The following is a 19,093-nucleotide window of genomic DNA, read 5'->3' on the forward strand; positions in this document are numbered from 1 at the left end:
TCTATTTTATATTTGTGTCGAAGTTTTTATTTTTTAAATCTGAACCAATCTAATTTTCAACGAAAATGCTTAATCTTTGGCGTAAATTCCAATTTTTCTGGGCAAAACTAGATTGATCCAGAAACGAAGGGATTTAGTCTTTTACAGCTCCGTGCCAAATTTTACAAAATGATAAACCTCAATTAGCGTCCGAAAAAAGTGTTTTCTAATCTTCTATTCATGCAGAATAAAGTAAATTGAGTAATGCACTCACAAAAAATAGCAATAATAAGCAGGATACGATTTGATTCAACTAAAAGCAGAATGTTGACTTAGATTTACGTAAAGACATAGGTGTGACGACAAAAATCTGATTATGTTTACTTACTTGCTTTTAACATTTTTTTAATTTCATACAATTCCATTCCAATTTTTATCCATGCATACTAGAAGCTTTGGGTATCTTCTAGGTAAAAAAAACACAATTTTGCAGGCACTAACTTATTTTTTACGCGACAGAATAAAATCAGGTAAAATATTAAAACTCTTATATGCAAGACGTTTTGAGCCGCCTTAGCCTGATTTGCAGGTTCATTATAGACAATGAAAATTAATATAAAATTGCGTAGCGATCTGATCTCAGCTGTTATCACACAATCACTCACTGAGCTTGTGAGCTTGTGTGAGCTCAAAAGTCGTGTTATTTAGAGGTTTAACAGATTAGACTTATTTGCCCATTTCTTTGAATTTCTTACGGTGTCGTTTTCATGTTTTTTAGCAACGTATTTAGTGCATTTTCATTTCAGTATATTTTAACATCGTAGCATCAAAATCGATGCCTCTCTCCTTTTGAACCTCTCGTCCAGTTAGGTCAACAGCCCCTGTTCAATCTTGACGTGCTGAATGCCAGAAACATGAGCTTTGACTCGATGCTAGGTGATTGAAACAGATGCGCTCGCAGCGCGCATCGCTGGCAACGTACGCAACTACTATTTTCTATTGTTTTCCAGAGACTAGCGGCGGGTATGTTGCTGCCGGACCACCTTCACGTAGGCAATTTGTTATACATCGTCCGTCCGCAATACTCTCGCTTGGCCGTATGAAAACGTTCCTCGCATGCGCAGTGTTAAAGAAGCGCCCTCCAACGCTTTGACGTTGGAACTGCTTGTTTCCTATTTTTTTTATCAAAAAGCCATCAGAGTTCGTGGCTATTTTGCTTTTCTAAAAATATCCTAAGAAGAATTTCTCATTTTACTGATGTTTCTTTTTGAAAAAATAGTGATTGCAGCAAATCGAAAATACTATTTAGTACAATGTTAATATAATTTTTCAGGTAAGGTACGGAACTCAGGCTATCAAATTTGGAACGCTTCTTCCTCCTACCTTTGTTCATGAAGCCCCCAGTTTCGTTGATTGGAAGCATGGTCCAAAAACATACTTTACTTTAATAATGACAGGTAATAGTTTTTTTGTGTGTAAAATGTGGCTTTATGTATGTATCCATATATTCACCTGATTTTTAATTATTTGTCCTCCGGCCTTTAAAACTTTGCGGCGCCTTTGTGCGATTTAGCTAGACTATTTACTTGAGTACTCTCACATAAACAAGTATTGTTGGAACCTCGAAACATTCTTGCAAATTGTGAGATGTTGAAAAATCGTGTCAATGTTAAATTGACTTGAATTCTTGCCTCTAAACCACGGACCATGAATAAAAGAGGCAACAAAGATCATTGAAAAGTTTCCAAATAAAAGTTTCCCATTTAAAATTAGATCAATTTTATAGTGTTAATGATACATTATTTTGCTTGCCTTCGCTGTTGTTTCGGAAATTGGAAAATCATTATGAGCTCCTAAACTTCTCATAGATAGTCCAGTCATTCTGGTCGTAAGACGGTAAATTCAGCTGCCAATTATAATATCCAAGGTTAATATATCAAGAAAAATTGCTTCATCACTTCTTTTTCTTCTTTTCCCCTTTTTTTGCGGAAATCACAAAGAGAGTCGCTCAACGTGCGGACTATACATTCCGCCGTCCGCCGTGCTAAGTAGAAATGCCATAAAAACAACCGGACGTTGTCAAATTTATTCTAACATAATTCACTTTTTCTTTACAAAAACTTCGTAAATATTTTTCGATGAATATATAGGATAAACTCCTTCAGACTTTGATCTAGTGTGTGTTAAAATTTTAATTCAAAATACTAATGTATCTACTCAAAAATGTCATCAGGGTGGCAACATTCAAATTTGGCAACATTCAAATTTTCATACGGCGTTTTTCTTTAGTACGGAATTGTTGGTGTGCTAAAAAGAAAGCTTTACGAGCACCCAGGTATATTACTAAATTTTCTCCCATGAAATGTTAATTTCTGAAATATGCAAATTTTGCCTTGACATTTTTATAACTAATGCATTTTACAAAAATTTACCGAACGTTGCATTGAAAAAATGTGCAAGTTCTTCAGAAGACTCGTAATTTCTCAAAAAAACAATTGCCTGCAATCGAATATTCATCCGATATGTACTGCCTCAGGATGACAGTGCAGTGTGATAAGACGTAAGCTTGCGTCTTAGCTGAGCAGTGCTGTCACTTTTAACCCCCGAAAGGACTATAATCCAATGCATTCTGAGAGAATTTGGCAGAATTTAGCCCCTTTGGGTGATAACAACCGCAACTCAAAGAGATTCAAATTTAAGAGTTTGATAAGATTTATCCGATCCTTTCGAAATCGCTTTAATACACAGTTGGTACGTGTGGTATAGGCGAACCACATCGTTTATAACCTATTCCTCCCCGTCATACACAGTTTTTTTCGAGGTATCTAAAAGAAGGCTAATAATTAAAGAAAATGTCAGTCACGAACATTTATGATAGTGATGAGTTTTCAAACCACCCTGCTATATTTTTTCTTAGTTCATTTCTCCTCGCTGCGACGATTTTTCTCTCCATTTCCAATTTTGTTTCGTGAAAGTTGTCTATGCTTCCATGTCTCACCTTAAACCACAGAGAGTAATCGTTTCTTGACTTCGTTCGCCTCTCCTTTCTTCTAAAAACGCAAGTATGAGACAAACCAATCTAGTTTTACAAATACATTTGTAGGTGGCCCAAAGAGAACTGAATCAAGTGTATTTTTCAGTTAAGGGATATTTTCATGGCCAATGATCCTATGGCAAATGATCACTTGTCTATTATTATTAATATCCGGAAAAACCCGTCTGTATAAGAAAAACACAAACAAGAAATCACACAAGTACATCACTGTACCAAATGTGTGTGTGATGGTGGTTAAAACTTCATAACCAAATGACATGTAATAATTTATTTGTGTATGGATGCAAATTGGACTGCATTTTGCAATTTGGACCTATAAATTCTGGCTCATCTGAAAAAACACTTATGTGCATAGGGAAACTAATGGCACATACGTTGTTTTTAAACCGGGCCGGAATTTATAGGTCCAAATTGCAAAATGCAGTCCAATTAAAGTTCAATGTTTTCTCGGGCGTTATTCAACATTTTTCGTTTCAATGTTCTAAGCAAAAGACTCTCAGCAACTCTGAATATATACATTTTAATATTTTTAGATCCTGACTCTCCTGCAACTTCAAATCCTTACAATAGAGAGTGGCAACACTGGGTTGTTGGGAACATCCCGACAAACAACGTGGGCGCTGGTAAAGTTCTAACACCATACCTCGGAGCAATTCACCCAAAGGAGGATGGTGAGTACTCCCCCTCCATCTACCAATCGGTGCTCATCGTTGTGTAACATAGTGAGAGGTCGTTAAAATCTAGTATAACTTTAAAGTATCTAAGCTTAATGCCTCTGGGCACAGGGGCGTAGCTAGGAAATTTCTCGGGGGGGGGGGGCATGGGACCACCTCTCGTGGTGAAGAGAGCGGGGGGTGGGGCAGGGATGGAGGATCCCGTTTTTCTGGGGAGGCCAGGCCCCCCCAGAAAAAACTCATTGATGTCACTCATAATTATATGTATTTGTAATCGTATATGAGTTCTTCAACTGTCGAAGGTTTCGTTTTCTTGCCATACTTATAACTAGCGATTTGCAAGGCCAATTTCTATGATTTTCAGACCAACGGTAAGAAACGGTCTCTAAATGAGTCCACTGTGTTCAATTAGCCATTGGGAGGGGGGACAGGAGGGGGGCTGTGTCACGTATCGACCACATGAAACTCCTCGTTATCAATACAACGTCATGAAAAACGCATTAATGTTTAATTCTTTCGAAGAGCAGGTGAAATAGCTGGCCTGTCATTATTTTAACGAAATTTAAAGAGTTCTAGGATGTTTTACACGTCATTTTTATCCGCAGTATTTAGTAGCAGTAAAAAAATGGTGCTATTTTCATGTGGCAAAATAAAACAAATAAGAATGAAATTTTGGCATTATCCTCCGTTTTTTCCTGATGTATCCGAACAATGATTTGACACATTCAAATTAAGGCAATTCTCTCCTTAGTCTCCATGAGTGCCATAAACGCTATCTTAATTGTTTAACAACATTTTTTGAAACCATCAATAACTGCGCTCACTTACTTCGAGAAAAAAAGTGTGCAAAAATAATTTAACTTTCAGCAGGATTGAGTCTGCTCATAAATCATGCAACTTCTTAATTATCAAACTTTTGATCTAACTTTGAACCGCTCCCTCAGGAACACACAGATACGTTTTCACTGTCTACAAGCAGCGTGGGGAAATAAATTTCACCGACCCAATCTTAGATAAAAAGTGCGTATGAGTTCGTCATTCTATGTTATGATATATATTTTTTTTTGTACTTTATGATACAACTTTTAATCGGCAACTCGAGTTAAAAAAATGAGTCCTACGTATTTGTAAGGTTCTAGGTTTTTTCAAGAAAACACGAGGAGCACAGAACTAACGTAATCAATATTCTTTCAATTATACTGATCCATTGATCATAGTCAAAGGCCTGGATTCGCGGAACGTAAAGAAACTGTAAGATTATAACGGCTGCCTCGATCGGAGAGGGCGTGACTACGAGAGTGTGAAGTTTCTAAAATATGAAATGTAAGAGGGTGAGGACGGATTTATAAATCTAATTTTCAGAATGCACACGGAAAAAAAACACCTTCCTCCACGTGTCATTTCATCAATATTAGCCTCATCATGAGAGTTCAGGGGTAACGAACCGTTTAGGGAGGATGTAACATTTTTAATACAATACTAAGCATCTGGACTGCGTTTAGAAGAAATGAACCTAACCGCATCATGTATTTCCAAAAATTGAGCAATTTAATTAATTCAAGGGAACGTTTGTGCGGATTCCTGTAAAAATTTTAAGGAATTTGCCGCGTACTATGCAGAAAATTCAGTGAAATTTGCACATAAAACCACACAACAGTTTTCGTATAAAAAACTGAATCGCCCAATAACATTCGGCAATAGATGATGTGGTTTGGTTTCTTACTACTTGACACGGTCAAATTATAACTTACTGTGAGATCGGGGGCAGCAGTCTATTTCAGAGAATTTTTGTCATGCCTCCACGAAAAAAGCAACAAATCCAGATGCATGATTTTTTTCTTTAAAAATGGAATGCCTTAATTATGCTATCCTATTGTTCTTGAAAAAATTAAGAACTCCGAATGTTGTTTCATATGTATTTTAAAATTCGCCTCATTTTTTCTTCTCCAGACCGGCGGACGTATTCCGGGCAAACTTTTCAACTAGAAATTTTGCAAGCCGCTATAACTTAGGCGATCCTCATGCTGTGAATTATTTCGTAGTGAACTGGGGAGGTCGTAAATCTCAGCATTAACACTAGCGATAGTATTCGAATCAACATTCCAAGTATGTATGACATTATCATGTACTGTTTACGCTCAAGACAAATAATGGACCACTAGACAAGGTACGAATTTAAACAATCTGATACATGTTTCTTAACCAGAATTTTATGTAGAGCACGATTCGCGCAACGAAAACTAATGAAACAAACTTCTGATGAAGATATTAACGCTTTATTACACATTGGTTACGAGGAATTTGAACTGTCCGCTCTTAAGAAACTCAAAGCTCTACGAGAGTCAAATCGCGCACCACAAACGGTTTCAGCAATCTTCTCAATCGCGGAATGTTCCTTTCCCACCATGTGTTGTTCAAACAATAAGTAATTTGCTATAGCTGAGCCAAAGTGTCAAGATGGAGGTTGCCAGATTTTTGTATCGCAGAGACTGTCATGATAACGTTTAGCGCGCGATGTGAATCACGTAGAGCATTGAGTTTTCATGAGCGGGTGGTTTGAATTCACGCATCAAGAATCATTAAATATCTTCGTAAGGAGTTAATTTCGGTAATTTTTGCTGTGTGCATCGCATTTTTGAAGGTAGAAATTTTGGTTAAGAAACATGTATCAGAATGCTAAAATTCGTACCCTGTCTAGTGGTCCATTGTGTCTGACCGTTTTTATTCGCCTGCAAGAGAGTAAAAGTAATATTTTAACATCAGAATTTCCGAATTGGAAATTCCTTTGTAGTTAGTCTCTCGTGAATTTGAAAATGTATCTATCATATCTGTATGATACCGTCACAAATATTAGTCCTTTGATAGGTCGAATTCATTTTCCATCAAAATATGTACAGGATTTTCTTATTAAATGTAGCATAATTTGTGCGTTTGTACATTTAAAGTCAAAGAGCATGTCTTCCAGGGATTAAAAATTGGCTAATGATTTTCAAAACCATAATTTACTCATTTTGTTTTCTTTCAATAGTTGGTAAACCATAGTAAATAAATTCCCAGCGAAGTCAATTGAGGGGGTTTACGGTGGATTTAATACATTCATAAGCGGCTCGATACTCAATAGTTCAATCGCTGATTCCTGGATTTTAAGACATTTTGGAGAAGTCCTATCTTGGTGTAGTACGTCTTAAAATCTAGAGAGCTTGTTTATCCATAAATTGATTGAATGCATGACTATCGAACTGTTCTTAAAAGTGCTACAAGTTCAACTAGCTAAAACGATTAGCTAACGTGAGGTAACTAATCGCGCCGAAGACCGTGCAGTCGGCGCTTAACACATATTAGCGCCTACAAGACTGCAAGAAAACTTCACGCGTTGCGCCAAACACGGTACGGTCGCGCGGCGCGATGCCAAACGCATATCTACGGCTACAAGACTGGTAGAATACTTCACACATTGCGCGATCACGACGGTGCGCGCTGTAATCGCCAAAAATTCGTGATTTTTCGGTGCAAGACCCACCACGGTGTACACTATTTCCGACACCATGGTAGCCAAAATAGTACAAAAACGAAGATTGTTCTGAACAAAAATAGGTACTGTTTTGTGCATCAAGAATTGTCTCTTTAAAAGTTTCCTGGTAAAAAGTTTTAAGTTTTAAATTTGAGTGCATATGGAGGCTAAGTAAAATTAACGTATGTTTTGTTACTTTTAGGATGAACTTTTATTCAGATAAGGGCGATTTTTTGAACGGATAGACCACTGCCTCCTGTATCAGAAATGTGATGTTCGTCTGAGTTTAGTATAGCGTTGTATAAGAATGCGCATGTTAAAAGACAAAGACAGCCAATGGTTGGGTTTCCTTCCAGTGTATTCTTTTTTAGCAGTCATTCCATTACAGTATTCGGTCTGCAGTAAAGTAGACGAGGATCACCAACGGCCTATACTACCAAGTAGTTTGGATGTTAAAAACGCTTTTGAAAAGCACAAAATAATATCCGATGGTCTTATTTCGAGGGCACCGGATAGATTTATGGTGGTAAGTTTTGCTTTACCAGCATGGCTTTCATGAATTTATTGGCACCGAGAAAAAGGAAGTGAGAGCAAGAAAAATATTGAAATGACAAGATAAAATAAAATGCTAAATTTTTCATCTAATGAAGAAAAATCCAACTCTTAATATCCTCAATGAAAATTAAGCAAGTACAAATGAACATCAGACTAGTGCATCAGACGTATCGACGACGTAAGTCCGCAACCACGTATCTCGGTTTACGACGTGGCAGACTTCCTGTCATACTTTATTTTTAGAATGGAAAGTAACTCAAGGCAATTCTTAAAAACTGCTGTGATTTTCCCTCTCCGCGCAAAGGAAACTCTTCGAAAACTTCAAGGAATGATCTTGATTTGTTCCTCTTTGGAAAAATAGAATAAACGCGGAGATTTTCAAACACCGCAAACGAGGATACGTAGTTGCGGACTAATTACACACTTGATATACGACACAAACATCCATTGAGCAGGTAAAGTTGCGTCCAGGCGTTGTGAGCATCGCGTGAACGTATTGGATACGTGTAAATAGGGGTACCAAATTTTTGTTCATGTTTAAATTCGGCAGAGATTATAAGAGATGATGTAAGGAAGGACAAGTAACGCATCACTCCGTTACGGACAGTACGATGGACCACTAGACAAGGTACGAATTTCAGCATTCTGATACATGTATCGTAACTAAAATTTCACGTAGAACACGATGCGCACAACAAAAATTACCGAAATTAACTCTTTACGAAGATATTTTATGATTCTTGATGCGTGAATTGAAACCACCCGCTCATGAAAACTCAATGCTCTACGTGATTCACATCGCGCGCTAAACGTTATCACGATAGTCTCTGCGATATAAAAAACTGGCAACCTCAATCTTGACGCTTTGGCTCAGCTGTAGCAAATTGCTAATAGTTTGAACAACACATGGTGGGAAATGAACATTGCTCAATTGAGAAGCTTGCTAAAACCGTTGTAGTGCGCGATTTGACTCACGTCGAGCTTTGAGTTTTTTGTGAGCGGGCAGTTCAAATTCCTCGTAACCAATGTGAAATAAAAACGTTAATATCTTTGTTAGGAGTTGGTTTCAGTAATTTCCGTTGTGTGAATCGTGTTCGACGTGAAATTCTGGTTAAGAAACTAGTATCAGATTACTTAAATTCTTACCTTGTCTAGTGGTCCATTGTCCGTGCGGCGGTCGATGTTACCTCAAACATTCTTAGAAAAGGGCATTAATCTAAAGTTTGTGCATGAAGTCCCGACTTTAGGGCGTTTAATTAATACGCGCTATTCTTCTTCTCAAATTCAGTAGTAAATTTACTATTGCCTGTTATTTGCTTTTTAACAGGTTAAATTTCGGAATAATCGTACGGTCGAATTAGGAAATTTTCTGACATTCGATGAAGCGTGGGAAATTCCAGGTTTCATTTATTGGGATGCTGATCCTGGGTGTATACACACGCTAATATTCCTCAGTAGGTAGTTATCTCTTTTGGCATGTCAGAACATAACGAAATTAATACCATGTAAAGGAAGTCATCGATACCGGTTATAGACTTCATTGCTATGTATAACGTGCGGAGAGTCAATTAAAGTGATATGCTCATGTGTGACATTTTTAAATTGAGCATTCTTCATATCGACGGTGAAACTACCAAACCACGTATCTCGTTTGCGGTGTTTAAAAATCTACGCTCGCATTTTATTTTTTTGAAGTAGACCAAATCAATATCATTCCTTGAAATTTTCACGGAATTTTCTCCGCACAAAGAGGAAAAATCACAGAAATTTTCAAGACTGGATGTTAAGTAGTTTTTCATTTAAAAAATAAAGTATGACAGGAAGTCTGCGACGTCGCAAACCGAGATACGTGGTTTGGTAGTTTCACCGTCGATATATGCTTGGCCTTAGAGGAGCAAATCTGGCTTCAGAGTCACCCGGAAACGGAATTTTCTCTTGATCTGTTGGCAAACTTCCAAAGCAATGTTCCACACATTTTCAAAGTCATCTTTTTCAAAATTTGGTCAATATTTGTGATTTTGGATGCTAGATTTGCTTTTTGTGTTCCAAGAAACCATACTTGACGAATCCCATCGGAAAGCAACAAAAATACCATTGTTTCACCATTTCGGCATTTCGATTTGTAATTAGCCGTCATTTTGAAATGATAGAAAATGACCTCCACCCTGCGGTTTGCCGAAATACGCTTTGCAACGAGTACACCTCGCGATGGAGTCTCCTATTTGAAATTCTTCTGTTACCTTTGATGACCTCCCGCCTCTTGGGGAGTGGCGGGTCAAGGCATTTCTCCAAAAGGTATTCGATTTCCCTCAGGGAAATCTCGTTATACCGTATTTTAATGTAAACAAACCTGTAAATTGACATTCCATGCTAAGAAATCGGGGGTGAATCAACCGGATTCTTACATATGTAATCTTATTATTGAACTTTCCTTTAGATATTGATCATCCGAATGAATTCTTCCCCCAAAAACGCCAGTACCTTCAGTGGTTGGTGGGGAACATCCCAGAGGCAAGGGTCGAAAATGGGAGAATATTGTCATCTTACTTGATGCCTATTCCTCCACCTGTTCAGTACGGTGAGTATTATGTCAATGAACACAAAGCACTGCGAAACGTTTGACGGAAGAATGGAAAAATTCTAATAGGTACTATATAATTACGAGAGGTGAATGAAAAAACCATCGAAAATGGGTTTTCGAACTTTGAATACATGACGTGATAAAATATCTCCCGAAACGTCTAAAACTGGCCACGGTTTTGCTTAAAAGCGCTTGGTTTTGAAGACGTTGCCGGCTTCTTGAAGTGAAACTCTTTAAAAATAAATATAACACCGCTGCATTTCAACCGATTTCAATGTACTTTTTTATTCAAAATATAGGAATTCCTTCTTGAATAGAGCTTTCTGGTGGTATATAGGCCTTAAGGTATAATTAGGACTGTGCGGCACTTACGCGGATTCAGCAGTTTTTGATAAACACAAATTTTTAGTTTTTATTTTACTACGATCTCAAATTCCACGAAATATAAAAAACCTGTCTAAATGAAATGTCAGCCTTTCAACTCTCTAGGAAGTTCACGATTATCCCGGAAAAAACGTCTAAGTTTTGAGTTACTACCGCTCAAAGTTGATCAAAGTCGTGTATACGTAGTCGGGAACTTCTAACAGAACTGTGCAATGTTCAATAATCGTGTAGCAGGGCTCTCTAATAATGCATCTATCACAAGGGGTAGTAAGGCATCTTAACCAAGCAGTTCTTTTAAAGCGTAGGCTGCCAGGTTGCGACGTTGCCATTTTTCAAAGTGAAAACCTCTAAAAATTCATACCAGTGGTGTAATTGAACCAATTTCAATGAACTTCTTTTACAATTTTACTGTGAAATAAATCTTCCTGACGGTGTAAAGTTTCTCGGGTTTACTCAAAAATAAGTGGTATGCGGTTTTAACGGTTCATTAGAAAATTCAAGCTGCTTTGCTTCTTGTATTAAGCATTTTAGTATTTGTACACATCCTAATTGAAAGTTTCTGATTTTTTTTTATCGCAAAAAAGGACATACGGATCTTTTGATTTTTTTCTGAAAGAATATGGGTGTCTGGTAATTAATTGTATCTTAAAATATATTGATTTCAGGTATCCATAGGCTTTTGTTTCTTGCTTATAAGCAGCCAAGGACCACAATTGAGTTCTCTGAGCCATTTTTGCCTGCTTTGTAAGTTGGTATATTTGTCTTTCTTTCTCCTCCTTCCTTCCTTATTTTCAATGATTATCTCGAAAGCATACTTTTGATTTGGGCATGCATTTTTTTTTTACCGGCGGAAGGACAAACTGCTGTGCAAAAGTGTGTCAAAAAGCACGAGAGACTTCATATTGTTAAAAGAAAAAACACAATTTTAATTTCCAATAAGTAGCTCATTTTTTTTTTTGGCTGGTATTGCATTCCGCAAAATTCATCTTACATTTTACTAATGTTCACAGGCCTTTACCGAAATCACGTGCAAACTGGACGTTGGCAGAATTTGTAAACAAATATGATTTGATTGGACCAGTTGCGGGTAACTTTTATCAAATAAATTGGCAGGAGGAGGGTAATAATTTAGAAGATGATAAAAGGTCAAAAATCGAAAACAAAATATCTCTCTAACCTTCACTATATTGTTTCTTTTGGTTTGCTTTGAATTTAGGATATGAAATTCTATACTTTGTTGTCGTTTCTGTTGAAACCACTCATAGAGACCAGTCCGTAGGAGAGAAATAAAACATGAATGAAAGAAGAACGAAAAGTTATTTTAAAAATTCTCTAAAAAAAAATGACACAATCACAAAACACTTTGATGGAGAAAGGTAACTGATTATATTAAAAAAAAAAAAAAAAAAAAAAAAAAAAAAAAAACCGCATGAATCTGCAAATTTCATTTTTTGGAAGAAATATGAAATAATGTCGGGCCGCAAGCAGCTGGAATAAGTGTGACATCATTTTTTGTAAGGTTCGTTTGTAGAAGGAACATAAGAAAATAAATTTTTGTCCAAAGTTACATATTCTGAACAATCACTTTTACAAAAATATGTCCGGCCAAAGTGCCATGTTTTACCTTTATTTCCGAAAAAGAAGATTTACAGGGGCTCAATCCACCGAAAATATTGACGGACTTAAAATTGATCTTTTCTTTTTTTTTATCCAAGTGTAGGGCCAAGATTGCACGAATTCAAGGAACGTTGTACAAATCAAACAAGCCAAAAAGAAGTATGTTCATAAGATTTGAGTGACTCGTGCTTTTTTTTTTAATTCATTTGTGCACGGTTCCTTTCCAAAGTAAAACGTTCATTTTATTATCTTCCCTTTGATTTTATTCTAAAGTTACAAGAATGCGCTGCGATATTTAGATGACGTAGTGTATCTACGTCGTTCTACGTATTACAGACAGATCTTAACACTGATGTAGAGCGTGATTTTCCCGGGTGAATCACGGTCTGCCTGATTTTTCCGGGTAGTTTGCGTAAGAGTTAGGATTTGCCCGCGACAGATACATTTCCTTTGAATTACAAGTTAGTTTCTGATCGACATTTGGACTGCATTTTGCAATTTGGAACTATAAATTCTAGCCCGGTTTAAAAACAGCATATGTGCTATTAGTTTCCCTATGCACACAAGTGTTTTTCCAGAAGAGCCAGAATTTATAGTTCCAAATTGCAAAATGCAGTCCGTTTCGTAGTTTCCCGTACGAAGGAACGTAACTCGATTCCATAGTTGTCAAAATCACTCACCCGATTCAATTTTTTTCGGAAACGAATTTGCATAACTTTCGTCGATAATTTGTCTGATTTTTGCATGAAATCAGAGGAAAACTTAGAAAAAATTTTAGTTAGAAATAATTCTCGAAATTCTCCTGGTGAAAATTCAATTTGCGCGGAAAAATCTGACAACATTGAAAGAAAATTACGTTCTTCCTTAAAAGAAACGACGATTTAAGCCCTCTTTAAAGTGCTAAATTCCTAAATCCAAAACGCATCCATAAATTTTAATATAGCACTCAAAAAACCGGATAACAATACATGCTAAAGTCTAGTGAAGTAGAGGTGCATGATCCTAGACAAAGCGACAACGCTAACTGCGATGAAAAGAGTTTGAGTCGTTGGTCGGATAGCGGAGCATGATTTCGGTTTTGGTGGTATTTTGTCGCCAACGTAGTTTCTAATCCAATCCAGGTAGGGGCAAGTGTACATATATATGTCGATCCAGTTGCTGTCCCCGCATTCTGGTTCTCCCGAGAAAATCTGCCAGCAAAGAAACGGTGTCGGGTACAAGACGTGAGCCACTCCTACCAACTCCCCGTTGCAGATCAAAGGTCCCCCAGAGTCTCCTTTGCAAATTCCCTTCCCTTGGCTTCTCTCTAGACATACAATCGTTTGTTTTTGATCCCTGAAATGTAGGAAGTAAAAAAATCAAAATCAGGGAGTAATTTCTTCAAACGCAAAGGTGGACTTGGAATTTTTTAGTCTTCCTTGTTGAACAAGTGTTTTTGAGGTTGGAAGAAGGGGCTGTGAATGATGGACAGGAAGAAAAAATACCCCTAACATTCTTATAATATGTTACAATCTCACAGTGTTTTGAGTGATAGAAAAAATATCCAAGGATCTGAAATGAAAAATGATATTTCAGCCGTTTTGGAATGGTTCAATGGTGGGGTAGAATTAAGTTTTGATAGTTTAAAATTACAATTTCAAGCTATAAAATTGGCTTATTACTCTTTAAAAAGTAAAAAGTAGCAGAAATTTTGGTTATACCGCAATGAAGATACGTGATTTCGCACTTTAGCCATCGATACAACGCTTTGACGCTCGGGTCATGTCAATTCTGCTTGTCACTTTGCAACAAAATGCCTCTATACCTAAGCAATACCGAACCGCCAAAAACTCAAATTTCGATTTTTGGGCGCTCAAGTGATTGTAAGAATGATATTAATTTAATTTCTTACGTATCATATTTAACTTTCCTTTTTTCCCTGTATTGAAGTAGCTGGGTCCAAACAAATTCTAAAACCTTATTTTTACATGAAAGCAAAAGCTCGGTGGACTCACGATGGGACGCAAGGGCACGCACTTTCACCATGAAGAGCCACCGATTTGAAGCTCTGCAGAGGGCCAGTATTTGCAGCGTAGAATTTTTGTCGGCCCCATCCTGCTGAGGTACAGTTTTCATTTCGGACGTCCTTGAACCATGGGCGGCCCCTGAGTTTAATTTTTGAAACGTGTATTTTATCGAATATGAAAGGCACCGATACCTTTTGACAAAATCAAACATATTTTGAAATGTAAGCATTTATCAAATGGAGGAGCTCGAATGAGATCAAAAAAAGAAAGGAGAAATGTACATCGTTACAAAAAAAATGAAAAAATTGATGATTATAAATCAAGAGAAAAAGCTACACACTCACACATAGCCAACATGAGGCCAACAGTGGCTGGGATACAAATTTATTCAACCCTCTGCCTCGAGCAAAGGCCTTCGGTTGATTCTGAGTTCCCCAGGGTTCCTCACTTTCTATTCGAATTGAAGCCCGATATTGCATGCTGCACCATAATCGACACAAAATATAGAATATAGTTTATACGTAAAAGTCGAGGGATCCGTACGTAGAGAAGATACTCATAAGTAAGAAAAAAAGGGAAAGAAAACGGCAATGAAATATACCACTAATGTTTTACATGTGCTATCTGATCAGCTTTTTTTATTTGTCATTTCGTCGTAACAAAAATGAATAATCCAAGAATCATAAAATAATTAGTACAGTATGTTTGTGTATTTATCTTGGATGAATGAGTATGTCACCGGCAATTAGCATTCGCCGGCAATTTGCAAGCTGTTATTGAAGCTTTGATAGGTTATAAGAGCGTGATCTTGGCTTGGAGCGCCTTCATTTTTTGTGATACTGTACGCTTTGTCACGGAGTTAGTTTAGTTGCCTGCCCACGATCCAAACCCAACTACGGTTATGGATTTCTCTACACACCCTCCGTAGTTTGCAATTCCTCACGGAGAGAAAAGTGTCTATTCACTTTAAAGGCAAAATGATCAGTGCTTTAATATTGTTCCCTTATGAAAACGTATGATTTGCTATTTACTCACCGGTGGCTTGAAAATTGCTCATTGTCTCATTGCCTGAAGCATGTATTTATTGTAAACCTGTTAAATAATCGCTCACTCATATAATTATATCTAATGTTCAGTCAGTATGCTGCGTCATCGGCAAAAAAGTGCAATTTGTGATACCCCCGTACATACCTTAATTAATGCTATATCCCCATTGCCAGGACTTTCTGAGTGCTTGAAGCTTGGATGGATGTGAACTTGAACTCCTTTTTTCTTTTGGGCTTTATCGCCGAATTGCGGACTTGAAAAACCTGACTGTCCCGCTATGACCTATAACATAATATATCAAATAATTAGCTTACTTTAAATTGGAAAACACGAAAGTGTGCGACTTTCCGAAGTTTTTCCACAATTACTGCCATCAGACAACGCCATACATAAAATACATGGTATTAAAATTAAATACATGCCTAAAGAATAATTAGTGGACTCCAGAATTTTTCCCAAGAAACCGCAATCTATGATTTTTTAAATACCAGGTATAGGCAGTCTCCGTAGGCGGAACGAGGAACTTTCTGATCCATAATTTTAAATCACGTATATGGGTCAAAATGTCGTTGCAGGTGAAATGCCTTCGATTTGGAGCGTATGCATCACGCAAAAGTGCGGGTCTCTTGTATCCGCCAGCACCCTGCCTGCCCACTGGGCCTCTGTGCGCTAATACGGCCCCGCCAATTAGATTCAGATACCGCAAAATCGGCATTTTCTTTCAAATTTCCTGCCAAGGTTAAAACGAAACGAACCGAAAGGATTGTTTATATAGGGTGCTTCAAAGGGAAATAGCACGATATTTGCGTTTTCGCACTAAATAACCTTGTCTGGCAATTGTACCGTTGCTTCAGTGAAAACTGTTTGATACCAGGAACCAGGATGTGAGGAACCAGTCACCTTAACTTTTAAATGTAAAAAAAAAATCCTAGCTTTTGGAGTGCGGTCAGAAATAACATGACGCGGGGATTTTGCAAAGCAGGATCCTTCTTTTGAGGAAACCGTTTAAAATCTAGACACGAGTAATAAAAATTTCATGCTAACCTCAACGTCGGAAGGTCTCCTGATCCTGGCGACACAATGAGCTGCAGTGAGGACCCACTTTTCTGTGAGGATAGAGGAGGTGCAGTAGGAAGTTCCAGAGCCGATGTCCATCTTGAGTAGGGCTAAAAACGGCATTTTCGTGATGCTGATCGGCTCTCCTCCGGTGATGCTTTCATGCGACGGTAGCCGATGCAGCTCCTGTCGCCACGGCTCATCTTCTTCATCGTCGTCATCGTATTCCTCAGGCTCCGAGGTTGCATTTGCCTCTCCCCCTTTCCTGACTTTTAGCCCTTGTTCCTCCAATTCGTCCTCCTTGTTCTCCGAAGATTCCTCATACATATCGATTATTTCAACCTCCTCGTCGTCTTCACCCCTCAAATAAATTAACTTCTCCTTCGGATTTTCACCGAGCTGCCCACCGTCATTTTTTCTCACAATTTTCGAGGGATCCTTTTTAAATTGTGTCCTCAAACGCGAATTTGCACTGTATGATTCGATGGTTTCGTTTTTGATCGGTTCAAAATCACACTCTGGGAAACCCTGTCTTAATTTATGGAGAGGAGGCAATGGCGACTTTTCCTGAGATCCATCGAAACCTGCGCATGTTTTATTTTCAGGTTTACTTTGGCCTGCGTTTGAGCACCATTCATCGGCTCCTTCCCACTTGCTGATTACTCGCGGATTTCTTATAGTTTTCATAACTGGATCTGCGCCCTCAATTTCTTGTTCTGAAGATTTTTCCAAAATACTAGTGCTTTTAGAGGACTTTGCGCTTAAATTTCTCACATCGCTACTCGTTTTCAATTCAGTGTTGATCATGGTCTGGCTTGAATTGCCAAAGTTATCACCGATATCAGTTTTAGAATTATGCCAATTAGGATGTTGAAGTCCCTTTCCCCGCATTTTTCGTTATTAGGTACATGTAAATTGATCTTCTTCTCATGATTACTCAATTTAATCCAAGGGCATGTTTGCTCCGCTGGATGCACACTCAAGGGCAAAAAAGTGTCGTTTAAGCGTAGATTTCGACAGGTTCCATTTTCCTTCAACACCTGAAGTCCCGCATTTTGGGGCTGATAGACAAACGCCAAGAGCCACAAAACGAAGAATGATAATCTTTCCGACATTTTTAGAGGCTGTATTAAATCATCATAACATGGAGCGTTTCCCTTTTCCCCGCCCTTGAGGATGATTCATGTAAAAATTACATTTGCCGCACAAAATTCCTAGTGTGGGCAAACTTTAGAGCGAGTAATGTATCATTGAAGCTGAAAGACACACAACTCTTAATTTGGACGAAAAAAGCCCTTGTATCTTTATGATCGAATTTAGGGTAAGTTGGATGTTGCATTTCTTTACCATGAGATCACCTTGAAGCGAGGGGAATTCTAAAAGTAGGCGTAAAAGCGGAAAAGATTGAATTTCATGTGAAGTGAGATTGAGGAGCAGCATAACTCACAGAAATTGTTGGCATATTTATTCCGACTTGTAGATTTGTCCAATTTTTAGTTTGTGCTTGTGGCAAGTACACCTTCGTAATGAGACCAAATAGAGATCTAAACATCGATACTTTCCACTTTTTAACTACGAGAAATTTTAAGAATTTTTGGCAAATTTTGTACATGAACTGAAAATTTTGAATAGGTTATTGTTTTGAAATTGTATCCGAACATTCAACAGAAAACAATTAGCCGAAAAAGCAGCATAGACTATTTTCCTTGACAATTCACATTCTTGCAGAATGAGTGGCAAGTTTTCGCAATCGATGTTGGACAGTACCAACCAACGGAGACCCAAAATGAAATTTTCTCTAGAGAGAGTTTTGATTTATCGCAGTGGCAGCAGTTCATATCAAATGTTCGATTTTTGGATCGACCAACAAAGGTAAATTCGATTCTGAAATATTGCGATTATTGACTAAAAACGACAACAGCAACTATTTATCTTCGACTCCTAACAGCTGTTTAGTCTGCAGAGTTTTTACAATAAAAAATTTATCCAAAATGGTACAATGCACGAAGTCTGAAGTGTAATAATTCTTCGCGATATCATATTATGATGTTCGCGCGCCAATAATTGTCTTTCGGAGGCTCAGTTTTTTGACATCCGTACTTGGTGCTCTCGAGACATTTTTCAATTACTCTTGGAGTCTAAGAGCTTTTCTGCACGCCATGCTAAGAACCTGTCATCAAGATTGTGTTCATAAATTATGAGAGACTGTTCAGGAATCTATTCCCTATAGAGAATGACTCAAAAGTTAATTTAAAAATCACCAAACATCCGTAGCTTTGGACGAGCCAACGGCACAGTACACTGCGGGTTATTAGAAAGCCAGAGCGCCTTCAATTGTTTTGTATGCAACGTGGACATCCTTCAAACACGATTAGTTGCATGCAAGCGCCTTCAATGACTTTTCACACACAGGAGCGGATAATTCGTCGCTTCTCTGACGAAAGTGCGTATCTCGATTTCAACGTGAGCCCTGTTCTCCGTATAATCCTATGCTTTCCGAGGCCCATGTGGAATTAGATATACGCCCTTACGTCAGAGGAGCGGATAATTGAGCAGTAAGACTAAATCTTGCAATTATTCTAGAATCAACATTTGTACTATTCTTTACCTATTCAAGTTAGTGATTTC

General features: G+C 37.8%; 3 protein-coding genes across 4 annotated transcripts; 2 read left to right on the forward strand and 1 right to left on the reverse strand.

Moving 5' to 3' along the window:
- Positions 1 to 1,312: 1,312 nt before the first annotated feature.
- Positions 1,313 to 5,790, forward strand: LOC140224313 (protein D2-like; the record flags this gene model as incomplete). 2 transcript variants are annotated; one of them, XM_072298766.1, is given in 4 exon segments in its annotated part: positions 1,313 to 1,436; positions 3,568 to 3,705; positions 4,653 to 4,728; positions 5,659 to 5,790. In XM_072298766.1, coding segments are annotated over 4 exon segments (462 nt in total), but the record flags the coding sequence as incomplete, so codon positions are not given.
- Positions 5,788 to 11,922, forward strand: LOC109036319 (protein D2-like). Its single transcript, XM_072298778.1, has 6 exons — positions 5,788 to 5,814; positions 7,608 to 7,745; positions 9,102 to 9,228; positions 10,212 to 10,352; positions 11,405 to 11,483; positions 11,750 to 11,922. The coding sequence occupies exons 2-6, from the start codon at positions 7,740 to 7,742 to the stop codon at positions 11,913 to 11,915; spliced, it is 519 nt and encodes a 172-aa protein (XP_072154879.1). The 5' UTR covers positions 5,788 to 5,814; positions 7,608 to 7,739; the 3' UTR covers positions 11,916 to 11,922.
- Positions 11,923 to 12,137: 215 nt separating this feature from the next.
- Positions 12,138 to 19,042, reverse strand: LOC109036318 (uncharacterized). Its single transcript, XM_019050475.2, has 4 exons — positions 16,454 to 19,042; positions 15,554 to 15,691; positions 14,351 to 14,553; positions 12,138 to 13,691 (listed from the first exon to the last, which is right to left on the reverse strand). Exons 1-4 carry the CDS (start codon positions 17,354 to 17,356, stop codon positions 13,328 to 13,330), a joined length of 1,608 nt encoding a protein of 535 aa, XP_018906020.2. The 5' UTR covers positions 17,357 to 19,042; the 3' UTR covers positions 12,138 to 13,327.
- Between the last annotated feature and the right edge of the window lie 51 nt (positions 19,043 to 19,093).

The sequence above is a fragment of the Bemisia tabaci genome, chromosome 3, assembly GCF_918797505.1.
Source record: "Bemisia tabaci chromosome 3, PGI_BMITA_v3".
In the NCBI taxonomy this organism is placed as follows: Eukaryota; Metazoa; Arthropoda; class Insecta; order Hemiptera; family Aleyrodidae; genus Bemisia; species Bemisia tabaci.